This window comes from Myotis daubentonii, chromosome 14, assembly GCF_963259705.1.
Source record: "Myotis daubentonii chromosome 14, mMyoDau2.1, whole genome shotgun sequence".
Taxonomy (NCBI): Eukaryota; Metazoa; Chordata; class Mammalia; order Chiroptera; family Vespertilionidae; genus Myotis; species Myotis daubentonii.
The window spans coordinates 35,252,769-35,279,334 of NC_081853.1; the positions used below are offsets into that span (position 1 = coordinate 35,252,769).

Genomic DNA, 26,566 nt, shown 5'->3' on the forward strand with positions numbered 1-26,566 from the left:
GCGCAAGTCAAGAGCCCTTTGGGTTTTCTGTCAGTGGGAACAGCTGATGACAAGGGACAGCTCTTCTCTCTGACTGAAGGGCAGGAAAACACGGGAAGTTGCACCTGGCACTTTTCTTTCTTTTGAAAGCAAAAATATATGGGCATCAGATAGAGAAAGAGACATGCGGGAAGGAACTGGGAGAGGTGGTGAAGGTTTAGAGTATCCTTGGAATGCAATGAGAGAGGGACTGGCCACAGCCAAGTTACAGAATGGGTACAAAATTTGGGGGACCCTCAGGCCTTAGTTTTTGTCTGTGAATAGAATTGGATTGGATGACTGACATCTGCTGTCCTCCATCTCTTTCACCTTGACTTTGTAGGAAAGGCCCCCTTGGAGCAGTGGTTCGCACTCGTGGTTGCTCAGTGGAATTGCTGCGTAGCTCCCCCCCCCTCCCCCGCCCCGCGAGTCGGATTGAATTGGTCTGGGGTGCGGTCTAGGCTTTGAGAATTTTTAGAGATTCCTATTTTACAGCCAAGACCAAAAATAACTGCCTTCGTGAAGTACCTGATAATATTATATACTGAAAACAGAATGATCAACGGGATAACTTTTCACCTAAGGAGATAAAATGTGTTGCTGGGTGCCAGGAGCCAGTCCATCCTTGCTGTTTCAAGGGTCCTGGCATATATGGCATACTGTTCTTAAAATGTGTACTCACCTTCTTGGCACTATGTGTTTTAACCAAGGTCTCCTCTCTGAGAAAGGTTGTTTCCCCAGGTAGGGATTTTCCCCTGAAGTTAGGGAGGGAATAAAACCCCTCAACTAAGTGCCAGGCGGGTAATTAATCACTTTAACTATGAACAATCATGCTTAAGCTACATAATCTTTACTCCCTGGAATGGAGATAAGACATGCCCTAACCTTTGTAATAGAGATTGATAGGATTGAATCAACTGGTATAAATACAGATGTAACAAGACAGAAAGAGACAGAACTTAGAAGACAGAACTTAGAAGACAGAACCTACACAGAAAGTTCTCTAGAGACAGAAGAACTTCGCTGGAGAGAACATGGCAAAAGATCCTGGACAGAAACTGGCCTCAGAACCTAGAGACAGAACCTAGCGAGAGAACATGGCAAAAGATCCTGGACTGAACCTGACTACAGAAATTGGCAAGAGAACCTGACTAGAAGCTGGTGACTGAACCTGGCTGGAGAACCAGGACAGAACCTGGCTGGAGAACCTAGCAAGAGAACATGGACGCAGAACCTCTCTGGAGATCCAGACCAGAACTTGGCTGGAGATCCTAGCTGGAGATCCTGGCTAGACTGCTGATCAACTGAACACTGTCTTCGTGTCCTTTCTTCTTCACCGACTCCGTCTACACCTTTGGGAACCCCTGGACCTGCTGGGGTTGGATCCCGGCAGCTGGGAGTGACCACTCCTCTGTCCGTTGGTTTTGTTATTTCCTTTGAACATCTGTTTACTTTGGAACCTAAGCGGTAGGACATATCAGCATCTTAATACCTACCTTGGCTTGCAGGCTTGTTATGTGGCAAACACATAAATTAACAAGTTTTATTCCTCAAAACAACCCTGTGGGATAGGTATTCACACAATCCCCACTTTACAGATCATAAAACTGAGCCACAGAGATGTGGCCACTTAGCTAGCAGCACCAGAGAGAGACCCATCTAGGCACATTCAAAACCTGGGCAATTATCTCTCATTTAATCTAGACTGACCACGCCACTCACTAGAAATTCTTACAGCCATCTTTTCCCCTACATTTTAAAAACTTGAGAGTCAAATCCTCCCAAATCTCTTTCTAATGTGTCACTGTTTTGCTCACTTTGTTGAGCCCATGTAAGAGGTCACATGGTATCTGCATTATTACCTGCTCTAATCCTAAATCATCGCTAGTTGTTTTAGATGAACCCAAAGTTTCCAGAAACTTAGTCGGCACCTATGTGGCCACTCATAGATGCAGGAGGCTTCTATAAGCCAATGCATTTTCCTTCAAGGTCAGGAGCATGTTTGGCGCTTCTGCAATAGATCATGGCTTCTTCACAATGACATACAGACATGTCATAGGGTATGCTCCCATCAAACCCCCTGAAATAGCTTCTGTTCAGCTCCCTGTTTATACTCAAGTGAAAGTTAGTCCTTGTATATGTTCTTAAACTAATTTCTTTAGCTGCATACATGAATTTGTGTATTTGGAAGGAAAGTATATAAAAGCCAAAATTTGCAAGCTAACACACACAGTACACAGGATTTTTTTTTTTAAGATAAAGATTTTTAAAAGTAAACTCGACCTAAGGAGTAAGGAATAGTTTGTTTGTTTGTTTTTACCAGAAGTAGTGTCTGAATTTATTTCTCTTCCATTTTTCTTTTGTTTTGCAGACATTTCTTGTTCTTTTTCTTCAGTGGCATAGCCATTCTTTTCATAATTTTCAAGTGCTTCTTGCTGAGTTACAGATGTCATCGTTGCTGTTCTGTTCTCCTCCAGAAAAAAATCTGTTGCTTCAAGTGCTTCCAAATCATCAGCAAAGCCAGATATGCCACGCTGGCGATTGGGCAGCCTACATACAAACAACCCATGTCAAACCGTGCAACCAGACCGTGAGAACTGAGATGTTCATTTTCCAATTGATACTGCTGCGCTCAATAAAGCTTTGGGTTTGAGCATTTCCTCATGACTTTGTTAGCACATTAGTTACCTTCTTAGGTTTGCAGAGGCATTTGGACAAAAGTAGCAACAATATGTTTAGCATTATTAACTTTACCTCTGGGACAATTAGAAGATGGGGATGGGTGGAATGGAAAATTTTAATTTTTGCTTTTATACACTTATGTGTTCTTTCAATGTTTTATATCGGTCCTGTATTACTCTTAAGGAAAGAAAAGACACACCATATCAGGGTTGTCAAACATGGGAGCATCCTCGCTCCAGTAGCTTGGGTCAGGTCAAGGACTGACACTGCCTGTGACCTTTCTCTAGGGAGTTGTCTCCTGCAAGGGACAGAGCTATGGGACAACCTCAGCTCTAATCCTCAGCCTACCTCTTAATAAGTGACTGCCTCCGAGTGTCCCCTCGGCTGGGGCCCCCACATTCTTCAATGAGCTCTGGGGGTGGGTACTGGTTTGTTCCACCTAAAAATAAAATTTCAAAATAAAGTCAAGTCAAATAAAGCATAAAATAATATAAAACTTGAAAATAAACTAAACATAAAGTAAAATAAAGCATAAAAACAAAAATATTATCCATTAACACAAAAACTTAAAAGACAAAATAAAAATCAAATAAAGCATAAAATATAGTAAAATATACAATAAAGCAAAATAAAAAGCAAAACAAAATAAAAATTAAATGAAACAAACGTAAAAACAAAAATCTACTGACATAAAATAAAAAAGATATAAAATAAATTCAAGCAAAGAATAACACAAATACAAAAATAAAATTTAAAGAAATGAAAACAAAATGCACAGTCATATGAATAATGTAAAATCACAACATAAAAGAAGCCTAACATAATAAAACATAACATAATAAAAAAAATCAAAACATATAGTGCAACCTGACATACTAAAACATAAAAAATAAAAAAATGAAATTAAAACCGACTAGAAAAGTGATTCATTCAGCCTTCGTCTCCCTCAAAGAATCACTAAGCCATCAGCCATATATTGCAAATCTCTCTTCCATCTCCTACAATAATAAGAAATCAGAAATTCAGAGTGCTTCACTGACCTTTCTGGGGTTACACAGCTCCCTAGTGGCAAAAGTAGGACTAGAACCTAGTCATTGATCTTTGTACCTCTCCAACTGGAGAGGCACAATGCTGTGTCAGCACTTCTAAGCTGTCCATCAGACTCCCTTTGATTCCTTCACTGAGGGGCAGATGTCCCCCAAGACTCCCAGCAGGAGATCACACCCTCTTATAAACTGAGAAATTCCTGTCTCCCAGCAAGAAGGCCTCACAGGACACATTGAAGCACCCCATACATGACCTGATTGGGATTAACAGTGGTGGACAGAGCCCAAGACAAACTCCTGGAAATGTGACCAGATAAATACCCACCCCCAAATCCCAACCATCTCCATTATCATGCTAGGAATACAGCTTGGGTACTGGCTGCCCAGGAGTTTGGTTCAACTAGTTTGGTTCTGATTGGAGGTGAGGACACTAAGACAGGAGATGGGGAGGAATTCCTGCCCAGGTGCACTGTCAGTGTGCCCCTCAACCTTCCCTGTTGGCTCCATCCACCCAACCTGAGCAAGTCCCAGAAAAATAAATGTCATATACTCTTGTTACTCAAAGCGTGGTCCACGGCCTACCGGCATCAGCATCATTTGGGAGCTTGTTAAAAGTGCAGAATCCCAGCCCCAGCTCAGACCTACTGGATCAGAATCTACATTTGACAAGATTCCCCAGGAGATGCACGTGATGTGAAAATCTGAGAAGCACTATTATGCACCACTGGATTCTGGGAAATAGTAATAGCAACAACTATGCCTTATAATTGTACAGCACTGGTGCTTTCGAACCTCCTCCATGCACATATTTGAATGTAGGCTTCACAGATCAGAAAGAGACTGTAATTTTCATTTTGGTAAATGAGAAAATCGAGAGGTGGGGGGGGACACTTGAAGCCTCCCAACCACCAGCTGAGAGGTTCCAGGCAAAAAAAAAAAACCAACATTAGGCTGGGCACCGTGTCAGGGCAATGGCAGCTCAGGGTTTTCAGGAAACGGGGTGCTCCTCTAGGGTCTCCCCAGAGGTTGTGAGGCTGCATGCAGCTCAGCAAGGCTGAAGGCTCAGTGGGCACCTGCTTGCCCAATGCCAGGCTGTGCAAGTAGTCCTCCCCATCCCGGCCCACCCAGGCACCCCCTGTGCTCAGAGATTGCTCACTTTGGAGGAGGTTCAGGAAGGCCCATGTGAAGCGCCTGGCGTAGGCCACCTCTGGGTCTGAGATCCCCTGCAGGCGCAGCAGGTGCTGCTCAGAGGGGGCGCTGGCCACTCCAGCCAGCTCAGCCAGCTCACGGGTTCCCACGCCAGGACCCACGGCCAGCACAAACAGAGTGATGCCCTTGCACTTGGCCTCCAGGGACAGAGTCCTCAGCTTCTCCCGGTCCCAGCTGCTAGTCTCACTGGCCACGATGGCGAAGAGAACCTGTGCCCTCCTGGGCAGCGGGGCTGCCAGGAGCACCTTCTCTAGTGTCCACTCCAGGGCATGGCCCAGGGCCGGGGCTCCCTGCAGGGGGTGGCCCATGGCCTCCCGGATGAGCCTCTGCATCTGTGCCCGGTGGCCAGAGGAGGTCAGGGGGAAAGCCTCCAGCACAGGGGGCCGTCCTGCTCCCGGCCGGAAGCCTGGAGTCGTGTGCGTCACCAGAGCCACGCGAGCCCCGTGGAGGGACACGTCTGGCTGCGCAGCCACCTCCAGGTTGTCGAGAGTGGTGTCCACTAGACGCAACGCGGCTTGGTATACATCGGCACCAACGCTGTGGGAGCTGTCCACCACGAAGGCCACGTCCACGTCCACCGCCAGGGGTTCAGGGGTGCCCGGCCTGCACTCGGGGGCTGGTCGGCAGTTGTCTGGAAAGGAAGGGCAGGAGAGGCCAGAGTTACCATGCATCCCTTTCCTTTCCATGCAAACACACTTCCAGACGCTTGGTAAGAACAGGTGCTGCTAAATGCTATTTGTATTGACAAGAGCCACAGATGGGCGCTGTACCTAAATTCCCATTTTTCAGAAGAAAGAATTGAGACGATGATTCCACATTTAATATTTTTAACTACTGGGCCATATGGCTTCTTCATTTTTAGGTTCATAGACATCTTCCTGGTTCAGTCCAGGTCCTACCTCTGACCTTGGGCAAATTACTCAGCCTTCCTACTGCCTCAGTTTCCGCATCTGTCAGATAGGGACAGTGATGATAATAATAGTACCTACCTTGTGAGGTTTAAATTTTTTAAATGATTCAATATACATGTAACTGCTCAGAACAATGCCTGATACAGGAAAAACTCAAGTTTAATAAATACCAGCTAAGTCTACGCTTCTACAGGAGAGGAAACTGAAGTCCAGAGAGACAATATGTCAAATGAGATGATGGATGTGAAAGCAGTTTATCAGCTGTTACATACTCTGCCAATGGCAATGACTGCATTTGACTTGACCAAGCTCTCAGGACCACATCTCTCATGGCAGTGTTACATCTTAATGTGGATCAAGAAAAGGAAACAATTAAATCCCCTTCTGATTTCAGCGATAGGACTCTAGCCCTGGGTGACGTGGGGATGGATGAGAACCCTCCACACATAGGCGTGCATGGGTTTCAGCACAAAATTTTCTCTGGCACAGGCTAGTGTGACATGTGGGATAGAGTGATGGAGGCTGAAGATAGAGACATTGAATGACCTGCCAATATCCCACTGGTGGTCAATGGCAAATCCAGGCCTAAACCCAGGACTCTTGACTCTTAGTTCCATGGTCTGCCCTTCACACTAAGGTGCCACTAAAGAAGGAACACAGGCCAGCCATCTACAGGAACCTGGCAGGACAGGTGAGTAAGCAGAGCAGGCCAGGGGTAAGACAATAGGGAGGGGAAGGAGAGATGAGGCATTAGCAGGCACTTGCCCCATTTAAAGCGGATAGGCAGCCCTGACCGGTTTGGCTCAGTGGATAGAGCGTCAGCCTTGGACTCAAGGGTCCCAGGTTCGATTCCGGTCAAGGGCATGTACCTTGGTTGTGGGCACATCCCCAGTGGGGGATGTGCAGGAGGCAGCTGATCGATGTTTCTCTCTCATTGATTTTTCTAACTATCCCGCTCCCTTCCTCTCTGTAAAAAATTAATAAAATATATTTTTTTAAAAATAAAGTAGATAGGCACAACTCAGCTCTGGCTGACTGTGGCCACATGGGAACCCAACATCTGTGACTCTCCAGACTATTCTGACTTCCTAAGAAAAACTGTTAATCCAGAATTACCAGGAAATTCCCAGATTCTAAAACTCTGCACATACCAAGAAAATAGACATCTGCAGAACAGATCTGGCCTGTGGCCACCAATTAATTCATCCTATTCTCTGCACATCAGTCCAATCAGAAATGCTGCCCGTGCTTACCATAGCAGAGGACGCAGCGGGCCAAGTGCTCCACGTCCTGCTGGCTCTTAGTCTCCCAGATGAATAGGTGAAATCTGTTGGTTTCATCCATCTAATCCAAACACACACACAAGTTTGTCATTTACTGAATTAAGTTTAGGCCATGTTTTTTTCCAATTCAGATGAGAAAAATATTAATATGGTATTTTTAAAATAATATAATTATAATTTAAATAATATATTTATACATGTTTAAATAATATTATATATATGAATATATATTAATATAGGCATATATAGACATTATATTCATATATATATTGGCATTACCTATTACAATTATTAATAGTCATTTAATTATCTGGTTCTAACCTGGAGGTTGGACTGTCATTGTGGACACAAGAGCTGTGGGGTCTTCAGGCTCCTGATGTGTATAACCTCAATTAGTGTAATGTTGCGTTGGAATGAGGGTCAGGGAGTTGAGGGTTCGATCCTTTATAAATTCCATAAATCTTTAGTGATTGTCCACAGTCTGCAGGATGCAGTGTGGTGAGAGCTATAAACACGAACAGCGCCTCTCTTTAAGGAGGCAGTTATATAAGTCATATACCATTAGATTGGAAAGAGGCAGTTACCTAAGCGAGGCCTTTCCAGCGTATTCCTGGTATTCAGAGTTGAGACATATCAAAGCCAGAAGGCAGGAATGAGGAGGAATCAGGGAAGGTTTTGCAGGGATGGCAAATCTGTTTATCTCCTTCACTTAACCTTTCCAGTTAGGATTAGTCAATAACAGATATCGAGGTTTCAAAGTAAAATATTAAATAATAGCAACAATAAATCCAACAAGGTCCATGTGACAAGTGGTTAGATAATTAGCAAACCCACTCCCTCTTCTTCCTAGGGCCACAGCTCCACTACATTTCCCACCCTCCCCTGCAGTTCAGTGGGACCATAGGATCGGGGTCTAACCAATGGCCTGTAGGTGAAAGTGACCTATGCCATTTCTAGTGCATGCACTATCCCCCACTGCTCCCGTGGGCCGCATGGAGAAGATCCAGAAGAAGGCTTTGAGGCCAATGGGTATGATGAGGGCCTCTGATGAGGAGCCCAGGTCCTAAAATGGCTGAAGCAACACCCCCCAACCGCCCCTCACACATAGCCAGAGTCCTGCGTGCACTTGTGCTAGATGGCAAAAATAATACTTGATTGTATTAAGCCACTGAGCCTTAGGCATGAATCGTTTCACAGTCAACCTGCCCTGACTTTTTGCAGAATTTTCACCTCATGATGAAATTAAAAATGCTTTCAGACTGTTTCTCTCAGGAATTGAGGTGTGGTTTGTGAAGAGGTGGATAAATAGGCCTCGTCGTGTCCAATCTCTGTCTGTCTGTCAAATCATATAGGAGAGGGCCCCACTGAAGGTCAGTTTCTCCTCCTTCATCCTTGTGGCCCAGACCAAGCAAGCTCGAGACCCTCGTCCAGTAGCAAGGTGCCAGGCATATGAAGATGTCGTGCTGGCCCTCAGAAAGTCAGATAAGCAAGGCTGGCTTTGAAAAAGAACTTTCTGTAGCATATGCTCCACACAGAGCTCTTTACGCTTTCTGCTTAGGGCTACAGCATATCCCAAACATTCGAGTGCAACCCTTGTGGGGAAAGAAATATAAAGAGTTGAACTTCTGTTTATGCTAATGTAACGCAAAAAAAGAAAGAAGAAAACCCAAACATGGGAACTTTCCTAAGTCTCCTAGAAGGAAGGCGAGATGCATCCTCTCTTGTTCTTCACATGACAAAGGCAACCTAAATTATGCTTTTTCCTGACTTAGAAATTCAAACCAGCCAAGACTAATTAAACAGCTACTACACAAAAGTGTTAACAAGCCATATGGAGATTTTAAAAAAAAAAAAATGACACACAGCCACGCCTTCAAAGAGCTTAAGTGGAAAGATCGACAAACCATTTTCAAGAAAAGGGTCCAATAATATGTTTTAGGAACACAGAAAGGGGAGACTAATTTCAAGGGAAAAGGATAGAGAGACCCTGATGAACATAACAGCATCTGGCACTTCTGAAAGAATGAGTAGGATATTGACCAGGCAAAGAAGCAGGGAAAAGCATTACAGTATGGAGGAACAGCATATACAACGGTCCGGAGGTAGGCAGGTAATCTAGAGGATTCTTCTCAAGGCTCCCACGTCCCAGAGGTTAGAAAACACCCACCTCCAATGCGCAGCCACACAGCACATCTGAAAGCGCATCTGCCAGATGGAGGGGGCTAACATGAAGTCCGAGTGCAGAGTTGCCAACATTCAACATTCATTCAGATCCGCTCCACCAAACCAAATGGATCTAATTAATCACCAGGGATTAGAGAAAACAGTGTAGGCACGCATATCACACATGGCTAGCTTTCCTGGAAATCACATGAGGCAATTTGGAAGGCTTGAAATCAGGATCCCCGGCAGGGCTCCAAGAGATATGAGAAGACTAGATAACCCTAGGAGCATCGATTTTTACCCCAAGAGTTCTGGGGAAATGCTAAGTTAGGATACGTTGTCTTCAAATCACAGGAAACACGGGTGAAGTGTGTTCGAAAAATGTAGAATTTATGTGAATTTTAAGGTAGCATGAAGAACTTCAAAACAAGTTCAAATAGTTCCCAAGTGTGTACAAAGGAGTGATTCATAAAAAAAAAGTTTATGTGGCACAAATGGATTTTGTGCCCTGAACCCAGGTACTAGTCTTTGATCTACTGGAATTGGCTATGTGACCTTGGACAAGCCTCTGGCCTCAGTTTCCTCAGCAACAGAGATTTAGGATAGGACTCGGTGCTGCTATGTTTTCTTCCTGTTCCAACAATTACTGTTTTCTGTACGTGTCTCAAGTTCAGGACACTGTGTTACCTTATACTCTTGAGCAGCTAAGAGAATGCACTTGTGCATCTGTTTTTCTGTTTGTTGGAAAATGACCAAATTCAAATGAACTGGAATAGTTTAAAAGCTTGCATCTTTGTGAAAACTTTCCTGCCCGGCCAGGGTGTTTCAGTGGTTGAGCATCAGCCTATGAACCAGGAGGCCACGGTTTGATTCCCGTCAGGGCACATGCTGGGTGGTGGACTCCATCTCCAGTGTGGGGCATGCAGGAGGCAGCCTATCAATGATTCTCTCTCATCATTGATGTTTCTATCTCTCTCTCTCCCTCTCCCTTCCTCTCTGAAATCAATAAAAGTATATTTAAAAAAAAAACACAAAACTTTTCTTAGGAAGAATAATTTTATGATCACGTTTAAATTTTTCCTGTTCCTGCAAAAATAAAATTGTGGGAACAAGTATTCAAAAACACAATGGAAGTCCATAGGGAAACTATGATTCAGTATAGATTCATTTGTATTTAGTTGTTATTCATTAACATTTAATTACTTGGGCTTTGAACTTGCCAGCATGGTCCTCGTCACTGATAAGGAAGTAGACAAGATAATTCCTGAGAAACTTCAAACAGAGAGACAGTGTTAGGAGGGAATCCCAGAGTGAGGAGAGAAAACAGCCTCTAAATGTCTTCTGCAAACTCCCATCAGCACCAGAAAAGGAAGTCTCAAAACTTAAGTACCTCAAATACAAACCAACTGATCTGCTCAAGGTTCAAAGCTTTGCTAAAGTTTGAATCAGCACCTTTGGTAATTCTCTCAACCAACTTTATTCCTGAACTACAGGCCCAGTGCATCAATTCATGCACCGGTGGGATCCCTCGGCCTGGCCTGCAGGGATCGGGCTGAAACCAACTCTCCAACACCCCCTGAGGGGTCCTGGATTGTGAGAGGGCACAGGCCAGGCCAAGGGACCCCACCAGTGCATGATCAGGGCTGGGAAGGGACCACAGGAGGGCTCCAGAGTATGTCCAGCCCCTCTAGCCCAGTGCCGATCAGGGCCAATAGGGCCATCTTGCCCAGTCCTGATCGGCCAGACCCCAGCAGCAAACTAACTTACTGGAGCATCTGTACCCTGGTGGTCAGTGCACATCATAGCGACTGGTTGAACGGTCGAATGGTCGGACACTTAGCATATTAGGCTTTTATTATATAGAATATCCAGTTGTGCTCTATAGGGACAAGTTGTATGCTAAAGACAGGAGTATAAGGGGTTTGAGAAGATGAAGCACATGGATTTACATTAGCACCCTCTTTTATTTTAATAAACAGAAAGACATTTCCTGAAAGGATATAGGCAACCCTCAAACCTGAGCCCTCACTATTAAAACTTCTCCATAGGCCCTGAGTTAGAGAGACCCACAGGGTCTCAGCTGTTGTATTCAGCTGCCAGAGGCCATGGGACAATGTTCATTCCTGGGAGTGAGTAAGGGGGTACTTTTGGCTTAGACAGAAGGGAGGAGAGGGATAGAAAGAAAGTGCTGGGGAGGAGAATTTGGCAGAGGAAGAGCTAACTGGACCCTAAGGAGGGAGAGTTAGAAAAAAATCTGGCATCCAGTTGAGGTAAGGGCTCAGGGAACAAGGAGGGAAAACTGAAAAAATGAGGGAAGGACACAGAAGAGAACAGTCATGTAACCTGTGACTGACCCTGGAGCTTGAGTCCAGTTTGGGCTCCTGCCACTTGGCGTGGTCCCACCAAGACTGCCATGAGGCCTTCCTGGACTCCCCAGCAAATATTAGGGGTCAGCATTGGATTGAGGTTGCTGGATAGCGGGGTGGGACTAGGGAACCAGACATATGGGAAAGCCAATGCCAGGACTATGTAGTTTAGAACAAGTCGTTTCACCTCTGACCTTCCCTTACCTCCTCTGGAAATGTAGACTAGCATTATTAACTTGTAGGATGACTGAGATCATACCAACATTCCTCAAACTTAAACATTTATGCAAACCATCTGGGGATCTTAGTAAAAACACAGACGGGGCCTATTTGATTAGATTGGGGGTAGAGCTTGAGATTTGGCATTTCTCACACACCTGGGTGATGCTAGTGTGACTGGTCCCAGGATGACATTTTGAGTGGTGAGAGGTTAAGATGGCAAGACATGAAAAGCATGTAGCATGGTAGTTGGAACTCCATAGGCATTCACCAAATAAAAGCTATCCAATTTAACAGTTACTGGGCCAAGGCGCCCTCTTAAGGACCTTGAGAAGATGGTAATAATAATGGCTTACACTGAGTATGCACATAGAATGTGTCAGATGTCCCTGTAGTACTATCCTATCTAATAAAGAGCTAATATGCTAATTAGACCAAACAGCAGAATGACTGTCTGGACGAAGCCGAGGCTGTGAGGACTGAGGTAGCCAGGGCTGTGAGGGCCAAGCCCCTTGCACGAATTTTGTGCATCGGGCCTCTAGTCTCTTACAATTCCCACAACAAACCTGTGAGCTTATCCCTATTTTATGGGTGAATAAATTGAGGTTCCAGTGCTAAGTAACATGTCCAAACAACTTCGGAGACAAAGCCCTAGTTTGAAGCTTCATTGCCTAATTTGCTCCTCAGTTGCTGATCCTGGCTTTAGGGGAGTAACAATCCAACAGAAAACAGCAGTCCCCAAGGCCTCAGCAAGGACCTGTCTGGACAACCCAGTATTTTCTTTAAAAAAAAAAAAAGAAAAGAAAAAAATATGTATATATATCAACTTTTATGAATTCTGAAATTATACCAAGATTTTTTAAAAACCCAGATTCTCTTTGGCCTTCCTCTTAACATAGGGGAAAGCAAAAGTAGGTTTGCAGTTGTAATACAAATAAATAATACAATAACTAATAAATAATAATACAAGAATAAACTCTGTTGCCCTGAACACTGTGGCTCAGGTGATTGAGCATCATCATGTGCACTGAAAGGTTGCTGGCTTGATTCCCCATCTGGGCACAGGCCTGGGTTGGGAGCTCGATCCCTAGTAGGGCAGTGGTCGACAACCTTTTGGACCTCACGGACCACCAGTTGGTGACCACTGCAGTAGGGGATATGTAGGAGGCAGCCAATTGATATTATGCTTTCATGTCAATTTTCTCTCTCTTGCTCTCACTCTCTCTTTCTCTCTAAAATCAATTTTTTAAAAAATATTTTTTTAAAAAAGAATGATTGTGTATACTCACAACTTAGATAAATCTACTTTTGCCCACCCCTGTATTTTCATCTTCTAAAGTTCATTTTACTTTTTATCTTCATGATAGTCAGAAATCCAAATCCATTCTTTAGGGTTTGTTTTTTTTTAAGAACAATACACAAATAGAAATAGGGCCAGTTCATAGATCTATCTCATAGTATTGTTGTAAAGATAAAATAAATTAATGCATGGAAAGAACTTTGAACTTCTAAACTCTCTTCCTATTTTTGACTTCCTAATTAAAACCTCATTGCTAATGGGAATTCCAAACCTTGAGCAAGTTAACGTCTCTTAGTTTCATCATTTAAAACATGAGCCCATATTAATAGTTATCTCACTGGAATTAAGTGAATCAATAAGTGGGAAGATCTTAGAACGGAGCCTGGCTCAATAAACATGAGCTATTTTCTTAAGTATTGTTTCAAGGGAACATATGCTATATTTTTTATAAAGAAAAATTAAATTTGAAATCTGGCACACAAATTGCATTTTTCCTGTAATCCCCTGGTTTTTAACTTTTAAAAAATTGGGTGAATGAAGTCATGTTTTGAGACCCTTGAACACTTCTTGACAATGGGATTAGGCTCAAATAGTCCAAATGCTGTAATATTCTTTTATCCAGGGCTGAGAGGACTCAATGGATGGTTTAAAGAATCTTTTCAATATACCCACAGCCTCCAAGCATGTTTAAATGGACTGAGACGTTAGGGCATCTGTTTATATAATTGTTTCAAATTGAATAACCATCATTTTGCCAGAAGCATCTAGGTGTTGTTCTGAAAAATAAAATAATATAGAGGTGAAAGACAAAGTCTCCACAGATAGTCAAGGAAAGCCCTAGGCAGATCATTCAGAAGAAAAGTCACAGGAAATTCACACTCTCCTAACTGGACTCCCCTACAAATAGAGCCCAGGATAAGGGAGGTTAATGTTGCAATATGCCCAGTTGTAAAGAAATGAAGATTTTTCTAAAAGGCCCTGAAAGGCGGTTCTCGTTTTCACAGTTTATCTCCTTGCTATTATCACCAGAAATGAGGTCATTTATTACATTTGAGCTGGCAAGCACCATTTAACATCATTTCTAAATTGTTAAATTTAAGGAACAGAGTGGTGTCCCAGCATCCTGGGGCAAGAATATGTCCAAGATGGAGAGGAGAGCAGATAGAAGTGACAGGAATGAGGCCCATGAATATGTAAGCAGGCAAGTTCTTCTCACAAGCCACTATATCCTGTTACTCGGAACCTAAAGCAACAAAGAGGGCAAGAACCTCTTGGGGAAGGATCGTCTCTACATCAGATCCAAGTACTGTCTGCTCTCAGACAGCAGCACTGATGAGCATTTGAGGGATGTAACTTTACCCTACATATCACTCTCCGATCATTAGGGAAATGCCTTCCAGAAAATAGATAGTTACACCTGGCAAGAAGCCTAGATAATGTCTAGTTGTGACCCTCTCCATTTTAGAGCTGAGCAAAATGAAACTCAGAAAGTTGAAGTGACTTTTCCAAAGTCACCTCATTATTGATGAAAGAGTCAAAGACAAAACCTACATCTCTAATGTAAACCATTATTTGTTTATACTCTGCCTTTATTACTCCTTTCAGGAGGTCATTGAGAGTTGCCTCCATCCCCACTAACCCATCCCTGTCCAGGCAGCCTGCTAGGCCAGCGGTTCTCAACCTGTGGGTCTCGACCCCTTTGGCAGTCGAATGACCCTTTCACAGGGGTCACCTAAGACCATCCTGCGTATCAGATATTTACATTACCATTCATAACAGTAGCAACATTACGGTTATGAAGTGGCAACGAAAATAATTTTATGGTTGGACCACAACATGAGGAACTGTATTTAAAGGGCCAGAAGGTTGAGAACCACTGTGCTAGGCAAAAAGGACGTACCCTGAACAAGGAATGCACCCTCTGCATTTTAACTTTGTTTCTCAAAGCCCAAAATATCTGTCCATCCTTTCCATCAGTTTTCAAGCTGTCACAATTTTATCTATTGATTCTTAGAAGTATATTCACAGCTGTGTCAACAAAATCTCTCACCTACTGCTGCTATTGCACACTCAACCTCCAAAGAAAATGAAGTAGTCTAGCCCAGCCAAACTCATTAGCTATTAGGTCGAATGATATGACATTTCCATTTTTTCCAGTCAAAAACAATTGAATATTGGCAATGTCACATGGCTCAACCTGACACTCATAAGCCTCTGGGAGGCTCTTAAGTAGAGAATAGCAACTTAGATCCAAGATGGTGAGTGGAGTAGGTGGATGTTACACTCAGTTCCTCCCAGGACCAAACTGGAATTACAATTAAAATATAGAGCAATCAACCTGAATAACCAACTGAAGACTAGCTGAAAATAAGTCTTATAAGCAAGGATTTACAGAAGAAGCCTCAGTGAGACTGGTAGGAAGGGTATGTGAAAGGGCTGCCCGCCCCACGCCTCCCGCCCACCACCGCCCGCCCCCCCCTCTGGGCAGCAGCTGAGATTTCAGAGGGCTATAAAAACTGTGAAGGTTTGCCCTGAGAAGTGTAAGGTCTCATCCCCAAGTTGGACTCCCCAGCCAATAGCACATATATGGGGGTGTAAACATATAAAAACCCAACCAGCTCTTCACTTAAAATCAGTCCACATTATCTGCTTTCCTCTATGGATATGTATTTTCTAGACCCAAGTGAGAAAAGAAAATTATATCCTGTGGACCCCCACAAAACAACTTAGAACTGTGGTTTAACATAAGCTCTAAAGGCAGACATCAGTCTGCCACCAACTAGATACTTGACTTTCAGTGACAGACTTAACGTCTCCAAGCCTCAGTTTTCTTATTTCTGAAATGGAGATATACAATAAACCTAACTTACAGAGTTTGGGGAATAATTAAATAATTTATGAGGTACATAGCACAAAGTATGTGCTCAAGAATGGCCAGCCAGCACTAATAGCAGAGTCCATAATGAATACACCCTCCATGCATACACATCAATTTCTGGGAAATTCTTCCCTTGAACAGCTCTCATTCCTCCTGTGGTCCTTGATGGAGAGGTAAGGACCTGTACTAACTGACCCAGTTCCCCTGCCCCCCGAGGGGTTCCCCCACATACCACCAGGGCATCCGGGAGGTTGTGCTCCTCTGTGAAGGTGATGACTGCAGGGGTGATGTCGAGCGCACCGAGCTCCAGCGTGGCCGTGCTGACGGACTCCGCATCATAGGCCCAGCCCGCCTGGAAGAACACAGCCACTTTCCTCGTGAGAAGGCCCGAGCGCACACGTTTGAATCCATGCCTTGCCACAAACCTCATGGCGGCCCCAAGGTTCCTGCTGCCCGATGACCTTTCCCGGCGGATTTTCCTGACTGCCTGGAGGAGGGCGGGCTTCCCCCTGTAGTCCGAGAAGCGAATCAGGTAATCTATTTTGTCGTTGTATGAAACGATGGCCACTCGCGCACCCTTTGGGCAGTTACTCTCACTTATTTCCATCTTCATCAACAGAGATAATAAAATGTCTCTCATCCTCTCAAAATCCAAGTCGGAGATGTCATTTGACATGTCCAAGGCAAAGACCACTTCGGTCGGGAACACTGGGCACTTGGAAACACCTTGACACATGGAAACACGGATTTAAGATTTTCGGCAATGCCTCTAACAAGTGAAGATTTGAGTGAATAAGAAGAAAAAAAAATATTATTTACCTGCTGAACACGCTGGAAGGGAAATTATTTTGGAGAGAAAAGAGGACATTGTTAGTTCACATGAGTAGTGGTAGGTTTTCCATGTGAGTGCTTCTGCCTAGTGGTTAGAGCATGGGCCCCGCAGACTGAAGGGTCTTGGGTTCGATTCTGGTCAAGGTCATGTAGCTCAGGTTAAATGCTTGATCCCCAGCCCTGGTCGGGTGTGTGCGGGAGACAACCAATCAATTGGTCTCTTTCACATCGATGTTTCTCTCTGTCTTTCCTCCTCCCTCTCTTCCCCTCTCTCTAAAGATCAATGGAAAAAAATATCCTCAGGTGAAGATTAAAAACAACAACAAAAGAACAAAGCTTCTCTTTGCCTGCTTTGTGATAAGAAACACCAAGATGCAGTCATGCAGGAGTGCAATTACCACTGCATTTCATGGGCTACCATACCATACAGTGGAATCATACTGAGATGATACGCATTTTGACCATTTCATTTCTAAGGCCACACTGAGGAAGATTAGTTATCCAAGTGGGGACCGAGCTAAATATATTTATTTATAGGAGCCTTTCATGATGGACAATGGTGCCTCCCAACCTCAGTCAAATCCACAGTGACTTATGTCCCCAATCCATGATTCATCCTCTTTTCACACCACTGGCTCCTTTTGAGCCTTTTTCAAACAACTTACGGCAGTTTCCTCGTATGACATCGATGATTTCACAAGGCTGTTAGAAAGATGGAGAGAGAGAAAAAAGGAAAAAGCATTTAATTTGAAGTATATTCCTCCTGGTGACTTAGAAATGTCATGTGGATATCATCAGTCCCTATCTGAAGCTTTTTAAGCTGCCACAGAAAACCTGAAAATTGTTACAGCAATTAAAACCATCCAGCAGGTATATTTCTGGATCCGGTGGGTATTTTAAAGCACTTATAAAATATTTTACATACAGATAATGCCTATATTATTAGAGATAGATAGATAAGAGTAATTCTCTTTTCTTTTTTTATCTGCCTCACAAAGCAAAGGACTCAAATCTGATTTTGAAAAAGTATAAACCCAGGAATCCCAGCACAGAAGGCAAAGAAATGCCTTCAATTTTTGGCTCTCTATATTAACAAATCCTGGCACACTTCTTTAGAATGACTGCCAAGACAGGTACTCCTAACACCTCCCCTAGAATTGTGCTTCATTCCTTTGATCCCCTCCTCTCTGTCCTGTTCTTCCTCAGCCCCTTCACTTCCTGCTCCTCAGTTGTCCCCACTTCCTCCCTCCACCCACCAATAGTATGTTTGTACTTGGAACATAAAAAAAAAAAATCATAACTTTTGAGATTGTTTCCAGGTGTTCCATGAGACACAAAGCCCAGGGCTGTGCTGTATGTTGGCTTATAAATACTTTATAAGCAATTTTTGAACTTCACAAAAAGGCATATTGTAGGGGCGTGGCCTCAATCTTTCCTTTCATGTCAACTGGTATTACTCAAAAACATCCAGATCCCCTCCAGGATTCAAAATATTATTCTACTCTTTTTATTTGATTTGGTAAAGTCTATAAACTTAAAGTACTAACAGAATTCATAAGAGGCAAAACTAAAGAATCTTTATAGATTTCTGTTTTGTCAAAGTGGAAAGCTCTGTGTTCTGAAAAGAATGCAGTTTAGAATTAAAATATTCACTTACCATCACTGCCAAGCCTCTGGGGCCCTTGATGCCCTGGAAAGAACAGAAACAGATTTAAGATGCAAAATTCTGAGGTCCGGTACATTTTTATCCTGAGGTGGCAGAGGTTCTTATAAAGTTCACCAGGGTCAATGGACCACTTCTGCCCTTCACTCTTGGCCCTGAAGTTCTGCCTGACCCATTAAAAAAGGAGGTCAGAGTGCCTAGGAGGTATGTCCCAGACCTTGGAGTCCAGGATGCCCAGGTACATGGTACATAACTTTTAGAAGATCAAGTCATTTTGAGACAAAGCCACAGTTTAGGATATAATTCAGGGGAAAAAAGGCCCTTCAAGATTTCAGGGCCATTCCTAACAGTTCTAAAGTAGAACCCAGTCCTCCCCTACCCTTCCTCCTCCAGCCACCCACTACCACCTTGCCTTTGCCTAAGAACTTAACAAATCTTCCCTGGACCCTTCAGAATGAGAGCTGCCTTATTTAGACTCTACAAGGTAGTAATAATGTGTGAGCTTGAGCAGGTCACTAAAATCTCAACCTTTGTATTTATATTTTCATCTGCATAATGGGCATGGGTGATCCTTCTAAGATATTTTTTAAAATATATTTTTATTGATTTCAGAGAGGAAGGGAGAGGGAAAGAGAGAAACATCAATGATGACAGAGTATCACCGATCAGCTGCCTTCTGCACACCCCCTACTGGGGATCGAGCCAGCAACCCAAGCATGTACCCTTGACCGGAATCAAACCTAGGACTGGAAGGTCCATAGTCCAGTGCTCTATCCACTGAGCCAAACCAGCTAGGGCTAAGATTTTTTTTATTCTGTGACTTCGTTGTACCTTCACAGAAGTGAAACCACTAGGTTCAACCTATGGCTGACTCACTCTAGGATGAGCCATGGGGCAAAATGGCAATAGCCCCAAGTCTTTCCTTTCATACCAAATGACCTTCCGTGGAATTAGAAAAATATTTGTGGGCTTGCAACATTGTCAGTTCAGTTAAGAGTACATAAATGTCTCTTCTGTTAGGATTTCCTTCTAGTTTTGGCATAAATGTTGTTGCTCATCTTATTGACACTGATAAACTCATTATCCAGTGAATATTATGTATGGGTTTATGTATTATGACAGATTCACACATCTCCAGCCTCTCTAATATCTTCCCCATCTTCCAAGTGAAACATTTATGTTGAATCAATAAACTCTGTAAGGACTTGAAGCGAATGTAAAGCAAATTTGGCCCATTCCCTAATAGATCCTCTGGTGTGTCCCAAATGTTCATTTTTTTTTTAGAGATGCCTCTTATCAAATCTTTATTCATTTTTACACAAGGTTGACAATAAGAGAAAAGAGAAGAGTCCATGTTACCCGTGGTCCTGGAGGGCCTTGGTCACCTGGAGTTCCAACAAATCCTGGAAAGCCAGCATTACCCTAAAAATGACCAACCAGAGGAATAAGCTTCCCACCTTGAATATAACTCTATTACAGCCGTCACTTTGAGATATCAAGTTGTCATTATACCTAAGGTACAACGAGTCTACTATAGACCCATTAGTTTATGCACTGTGATCAGTGGAGTGAGACACAGAAACCAGAAAGAGGAGGGATCTCTATGGAAACCATCTAAATCCACCCCCTCCACACACACACACACACACACACACACACACACACACACACACACACACCCCTAATTCCAGTCAACATGTACATATTTCCAAACAGCCTTAAAGGATGTCGTATTCAGTTGAGCCTCCAGGTCACATAATTAAAAGATGCATCGAGTATGCATTGAAGGTGTGGGATCAAGAGAAAGAAAAAGCTCTTCTACCCCCTTCTGGTCTTCAATGTATGAGAAAAGGTGTATGCTAATCATGGATTCGCTGCTTATTTTACAGGTATTTGAACTGACATAGCATTACTTGCATATAATTGATGTTTTATCTTTTTAAAATTAGAAACCAGAGAGCTAGGTTTAGCTGAGCAAAATTAGCCAGTAGCAAGCCAAGTTAGGCATACATCAAATTTGTCTTTATGTCCTTGCCAGTGTATAAAAATACCAGTTATTGAGTTCCTAAAAATATATACATCCCCTTTCCTTTCCTCTTTTCTTACACTGAACACTGGTCCATGTCCTCTTCCCACAAGGCCTTGCTCTCTAATGTCTATCAGCTAAACACAACCAAGGTCTTAGGTATCCACAGGGTTTCTCTTTCCAAAAAGAGATGCTAGTGATTCTGGCTCTTCAAGCTTGAATCTTCAGTCCCTGAAGGAATAGATTTTTAATGGTAGACTCTATAAAGCACAGTGAAAATACAGCTCAAAGTCCACCAAAATGGCAGCCACATTCATGAGAGTGTAGTCCTAAAAAAGCTAAGAGAAGGCTAAGGTTTGGAAGAATCTCAAAGAAACAGCAACATTTGCTCTGCAGCTAAAACAATACCATTCCCAAAGGATAGCTAGGTATATCAATGACAGACGTGCCTCCAAACTAATTTTTTAAAGGTTGATATTGCATAACGGAAACGCCAACTTGGATTTTTCTGTTATGGTTGGGGAGCTGCATTTGCATTCAGAAGGTAAACAAGAGTGGGATCCAGTGGGGAGTGAGCCCAAGGAGGGTGTGCAACGTGCCTGCCTGAGGATGACCTGGGTTTCCTTCTAAGAAGCCCAATAAACCAATGGAAATATGCTCCTCTGAGTAGAGTGTCATGATATAGGCCTTTCTAGATCTTGGGAAATTCCTTTGATTCTTACCCTCTTCCCTCTGATTCCCTTTGCCCCCTTCTCTCCTCGATGGCCTGGGTCACCATCTTCTCCCTTGATAGAATCAAAAGCAAAACCTTGAGTGTAAAGAAAAATAAGCACAAACAAATGACACATGCTGCATACCAGCTGCCAGTCCCGGGAAGCTATCTTCTTACTTGTGTGCCAGGATAGCCAGGAAATCCAGGTTGACCCTAGGGTCAGAAATGAGAAACGGTCTTGTTTAAGTCATGTTGTTATATCTTTCTTTGAAATTCTTTGGGGTGGGGGGGGGGAGAAATAATAACTTTTTGAGGGAAAAGACCCAAACAGGAACCAGAGAAAACAACTTTATCAAACATTATCTTGAGCTAATCTCAAGTGGCCATGTTTTATTCCTACAATTCATTGTGAAACAACTCGCACATGATTTTTACAAATCCCTCACCTTCCTTGATACAGGTGTAATAAAACTGCCTTCTTAAGCATTTTAACCTATCAGTTTAAGTAACCAGAGGCCCCATCCCGTGGAAAACGAGGGAAGGAGCATCAAACTGACTGCTGGGAAGCAGATCCTCATTGTCAGATCAAAGGCACACCACAAAGCAATTATTCATTCAACAAACGTTTATTTAGCACTTACTGTGTGCCAGGCACTTCCTTAAGCACTGGGAATTCAGCAGTGAACAGAACAAACACCCCTGCTATCATGGAACTTACCCACTAGTGAGGAAGAGAGGTATAATACATCGGGAAGAGATAAATGCTATTCCAGAAAGGCGATTAAGGGACAAAGAATGACATGGGTAAATGGGGGGAACGGGGACACTATTTTATATATGGTGGTCAGACAAAGCCTTTCAGTAAAGATGGCATTAGGGCAAAGACCAGCTTATGCCAGCTTGAGGAAGCAAGCCAAGCAAATATCTGGGAGAAGAGCATTTCAGGCAGAGGGAAGAACATTTAAAAAAAAACAAAAAAAAAAAACCCTGACGCAAGCCCAGCCAGTGTGGTTCAGTGATTGAGCATCAGCCCATGAACCAAGAGGTCCCTGGTTCGATTCCTGGTCAGGGCACATGCCCGAGTTCTGGCCTCAATTCCCAGTAGGGGGCGTGTAGGAGGCAGCCAATGGATATCTTTCTCTCATGGATGTTTCTCTCTATATATCCTTCTCCCTTCCTCTCTCTCTAAGAATCAATAAAAAACATATTTTTTAAAAACCCTGAGGTAAGAGTGTGCCATGCTTGAGGAACACTGAAGCAGGATGGGGTTGGGGTGAGGGAGGAGGAGGAAATGAGGTCAGAGAGTTCACAGAGGGGCTAGACTGTGTAGTCTTGTAGGGACCAGTGGGATTAACTCTGAATGATATCAGGAGCCACAGCTTGGCTTTGAGTAACAGAGTGGCATGATCTGACTATGTGTTTTAAAGGAGGCTCTGGCTGTTGCATGAAGAACTAACTAGGTGAGGCAAGGGTGGGAGCAGAGAGGCCAGTTAGGTGCCTACTGCTGTAATCCAGGTGGGAAATCATGCTGGCTTGGCCCAGAGGGTGGCAGTGGTTGGGATGCAAAGTGATGAAATGCTGGATGTATTTTGAAAGTAGACTCACCATTATTTGTTGATGGATTAATGGTAGGGGGTTAGAGAAAGACACTTATTAAAGATACTGCAAGTGTCTGTCTTGAGTAACTAGCAGGACGGAGTCTCCCCTCCTGAGACAGGGAAGGTTGGAGGAGGAGCAGGCTGTCAGCCAAATCAGTTTTGACTCCCTGGATGTTTGATGATATTAAAGGATTATGGTTGATTCTTAGATGTGGTTATTATCTTTTTAACGAATATTTCAGAAATGCAACTTGAAATATTTATGTATGAAATATATGATATCTGGGATTTGCTTCTAAAAAATGGTGAGATGATAAGTGGGTGGGAGTAGAAATAAAACAAAGCAAAATTGGTGAAGGGCATTGCACTGTTTGAGCTAAGTGATGGATCCATGGGAGGAGGCATTATTATATGTCTTTCCACTTGTATATATGTTTGAATATTTTCATACTAAAAGGTTCACAAACAAAAGAAGAAGAGAAATATTGCTTTGGAACATGCCACTTTTAAGGTGCCTATTAGATAGACAAGTGGAAACATTTGGAGTTTGTTTAGGAGATTGATCCAAGGTGAAGAAATAAACTGGAGATCACAGATTAGATGGCACTTGATGCCATGGGACTGGATAAACTCACCTAAGGAGTGAGTAAAGGGGAGAAAAATGTAAGGAGATTCAATAGTTAGAGCTCAGGAACATTTTCAGAAGATCTGGCAAAGGAGACTGAGAAAGAACAGCCAGTGAAAACCAGGAAAGTGGGTGTTCTGGCAGATGAGACAGGAAAGGTTTCAAGAACAAGCAAGCCCAGGATCATCTTCGTCAAGTGCTGCTGAGACATGGAATATGATGAGGGCAGAGAACTGACCACTGGACTTAGCACCATGGGTTTTACCTCAACCAAAGCATGTAGTTGGGTGGGGAAAGCCAAGGGATGAAGCCTCAATTGTCATTAGTTAGCAAACCAGAGGAAAGAAAGCGGAGCTTCTAACCCCGGCACTGCTGACATTTGAGACCTAAGGGTTCTTTGTTGTGAGGAGCTGTCCTGTGGATTGTATATAGGACGAAAAATAGTATCTCTGGTCTCTACTTACGATAGCATCCCTTCCCCCAGTTTTGACAACCAAAATACCTTCAGACATTGCCAAATGCCCCCTGGAGGGTAAAATCAGCTGCAGTGGAACCATGGGTATAGACCTACTCCTTCAAAGAGTTACCAGAGAGAAATGGGGCTAAGAAAGTATATATTTAAATCAGGGGTTTGGTTTGGGTGTTTTTTTACATAAGAGATATTCCCACCTCTGTTTATGCTGGGAATGATCTATGGAAAGAAGCAGGTATGATGCAGATCACTCAGAGAGAGGAGCGTGAACAGACAAGGAAAATGTAGCCTGCTGGCCAAGCAGCAGTAAGGACCACTTAAAGTGAGACCACCATGACTTGCCAGGAAAAACTCATGCAAATGTGGAGTGAATCTGTGTGTTCCACAATGTTACGTGTATCACCATAAGCAGAGGCTAGCATTTGTGCTCAGCTCAGAGGTGGTATGTGGCTCAAAACATGCACATTTGAATTCTGCCCAAATTCCCTGCTATGCGAACTCTCCCCTGGAGAAGAAAGACTTAATTTGCCAGGATGGGGCTCCAAAGAACTAGTCTCTATGCTCAGCTCTGTCTCTAACCAGCTATGTGACCACAGGCAAGTTACTGCACTTCCCTGAGTCTCAATTTTCTTATCTGTAAATTAACAAGGCTAAAGGAGATGATCCCTGAGGTCCCACACTGTTCATCATTCCACAGATCTATACTAACGGATCACTGTGTTTGAGGCATTTTCCTGCTCAATAAAATGGCAGTGGTGCTATCTAGCAGCCACAAGGGAAACAAGAGAGTTGTAGACAAGCCAGCCCAGAATCCTGACATTGTTAAGTAGCTGAGCATCGCTGAACATCCCAGTGACTTATTTCGTGCAGCCGTAATTATAACTTGCAAGCTAAAGAACCAAGAATAACTGTGGCTAATGACATTTGATTTACTTAACAAGATTCATGTGACTTCCATGCATCAAAACCTCTCTCTGTAACTCATTTCACTACATGTTAAAACACCAGCTTCTTATGGGAGTAGAAATATGTAAATATACTTATTGAGCACCTACTCTGTGCCAGCCTCTGTTCCAGGAATACAAAAATGAGGAAGATGCAGTTCTGCTATCAGGTTCACAAACTGGGAGGTAGACAAATATGCAGGAACAAATTACATGGAAAGGGGCTACTGTAGAAATATGAACAATGTGCTTTGGGAACACAGAATATGGGACAACAAATTCTGCCTTCCACAAGAAGTTGATATCTGAGTTGGTTTTAGAAAGTGAGTAAAAATTGGCCAAAGGAGGGAGATGGAGAAGGACATCCCCAAATAGAGGCAAGAGTGTGTGCAAAGGTAAGGAGCTTGGAAAGAACCTGGCATGCCCAGAGCTGGGGTAGGAATATCTGGTGTGGGTAGAAAGAAGATGAGGTGAGGAGTTTGATTTTTAAATAAGGGAGTGACAAAACCAGCTTTTCTTTTTTAAGGAGGAAACTCTGGCAGCTACAACATATCGTAAACAATACGTAGAAACCATTCCTGTCATGCCACTTGAGTAATAACTCTTATTCTAGTAAAATAAAAGCTATAGTCTTTAGTTCAAAATACTCTGTAAGGTAACTCTCACCTTTTTTCCTTTTCTTCCCGGATGTCCATATCCATCGGGACCAAATAGACCCTAAGAAAATGACACAAGATGATGTAGTCACCCAGATCAACACTTGGTTGATAATATTATCTGCACCCTTGGAAAAATCAGCAGTGCAAGGAGGTGGGGAAGGCAGAAGGGGCTTGATGGAGGTTTATCCCAGCCTCATGGGATATACACTAGACTACCTTCTAAGGATAAGGATGGAATAGGGTTTAAAGTTTTTAAAGACCATTATGTAAATAAATGTGTTGTATTTTCTTTCATTTTTAACCCCCTCTTCAGCAAGACGATACCATGGGTGTAAGAAACCCAATCACGATACAAAGTCGTCCTGGAGCAAACTTGCTTTCCTTGTAGGATAAAGGAACAATGGGAGAAGTTCCAGAATTGGTAAATTTCTAGGGATAAAGACAGACTTTGTGGGGAAAGATGTGGATAGAAGCCATGTAGTTTAGTGAATACGTTTATACACTGAAAACCCAGACAGGCCTGAATTTTTATTCCATTTCCAACACTGGTTGTATGAGTAGCCTTAGGCAAGTTACTCAACCTCTTCAAGCTTCAGTTTCCTTATATGTTAAATGGGGATAATAATATAATCTATCTAGTATGGTTGGGAGATTGAGTGAGATCGTGCATGGAAAATCCTTAGCATGATGCCAGGCACAGAGCAAGTACTTGGTAAGTGGTCCTTATTCTACTGCTGATGGTGGCGGTAATAGTGATTATGGTGGCCAGGGAGTAGTAATGGTTGTGATGGTTATGATGGTGGCAGTGATATTGGTCAGGGTAATGGTGGTGGTGGTGGTAGAGGTGATGGTGGTAGAGGTAGTGCCGATGATAATAATTATGAAAATATTGATAATACTATAGAATCTTAGCATCTTTACATATAGACAGTGAGCTTTCTATAATAAAGAGTGAATGCAG

At 43.1% G+C, this 26,566-nt stretch overlaps 1 protein-coding gene across 1 annotated transcript in view; it reads right to left on the reverse strand.

The window, feature by feature from the left end:
- LOC132215581 (collagen alpha-4(VI) chain-like) overlaps positions 1-26,566 on the reverse strand; it is a 101,761-nt gene that overhangs the window by 4,102 nt on the left and 71,093 nt on the right. The window contains exons 26-37 of the mRNA XM_059663999.1: positions 25,613-25,663; positions 21,485-21,520; positions 21,318-21,380; positions 19,929-19,991; positions 18,564-18,596; positions 17,572-17,608; positions 16,895-16,906; positions 16,308-16,801; positions 7,120-7,210; positions 4,903-5,586; positions 3,049-3,139; positions 2,339-2,568 (exon numbers count right to left, since the gene is read on the reverse strand). Coding sequence (XP_059519982.1) covers positions 2,339-2,568; positions 3,049-3,139; positions 4,903-5,586; positions 7,120-7,210; positions 16,308-16,801; positions 16,895-16,906; positions 17,572-17,608; positions 18,564-18,596; positions 19,929-19,991; positions 21,318-21,380; positions 21,485-21,520; positions 25,613-25,663 — 1,885 coding nt within the window. The remainder of the gene's footprint in view (positions 1-2,338; positions 2,569-3,048; positions 3,140-4,902; positions 5,587-7,119; positions 7,211-16,307; positions 16,802-16,894; positions 16,907-17,571; positions 17,609-18,563; positions 18,597-19,928; positions 19,992-21,317; positions 21,381-21,484; positions 21,521-25,612; positions 25,664-26,566) is intronic.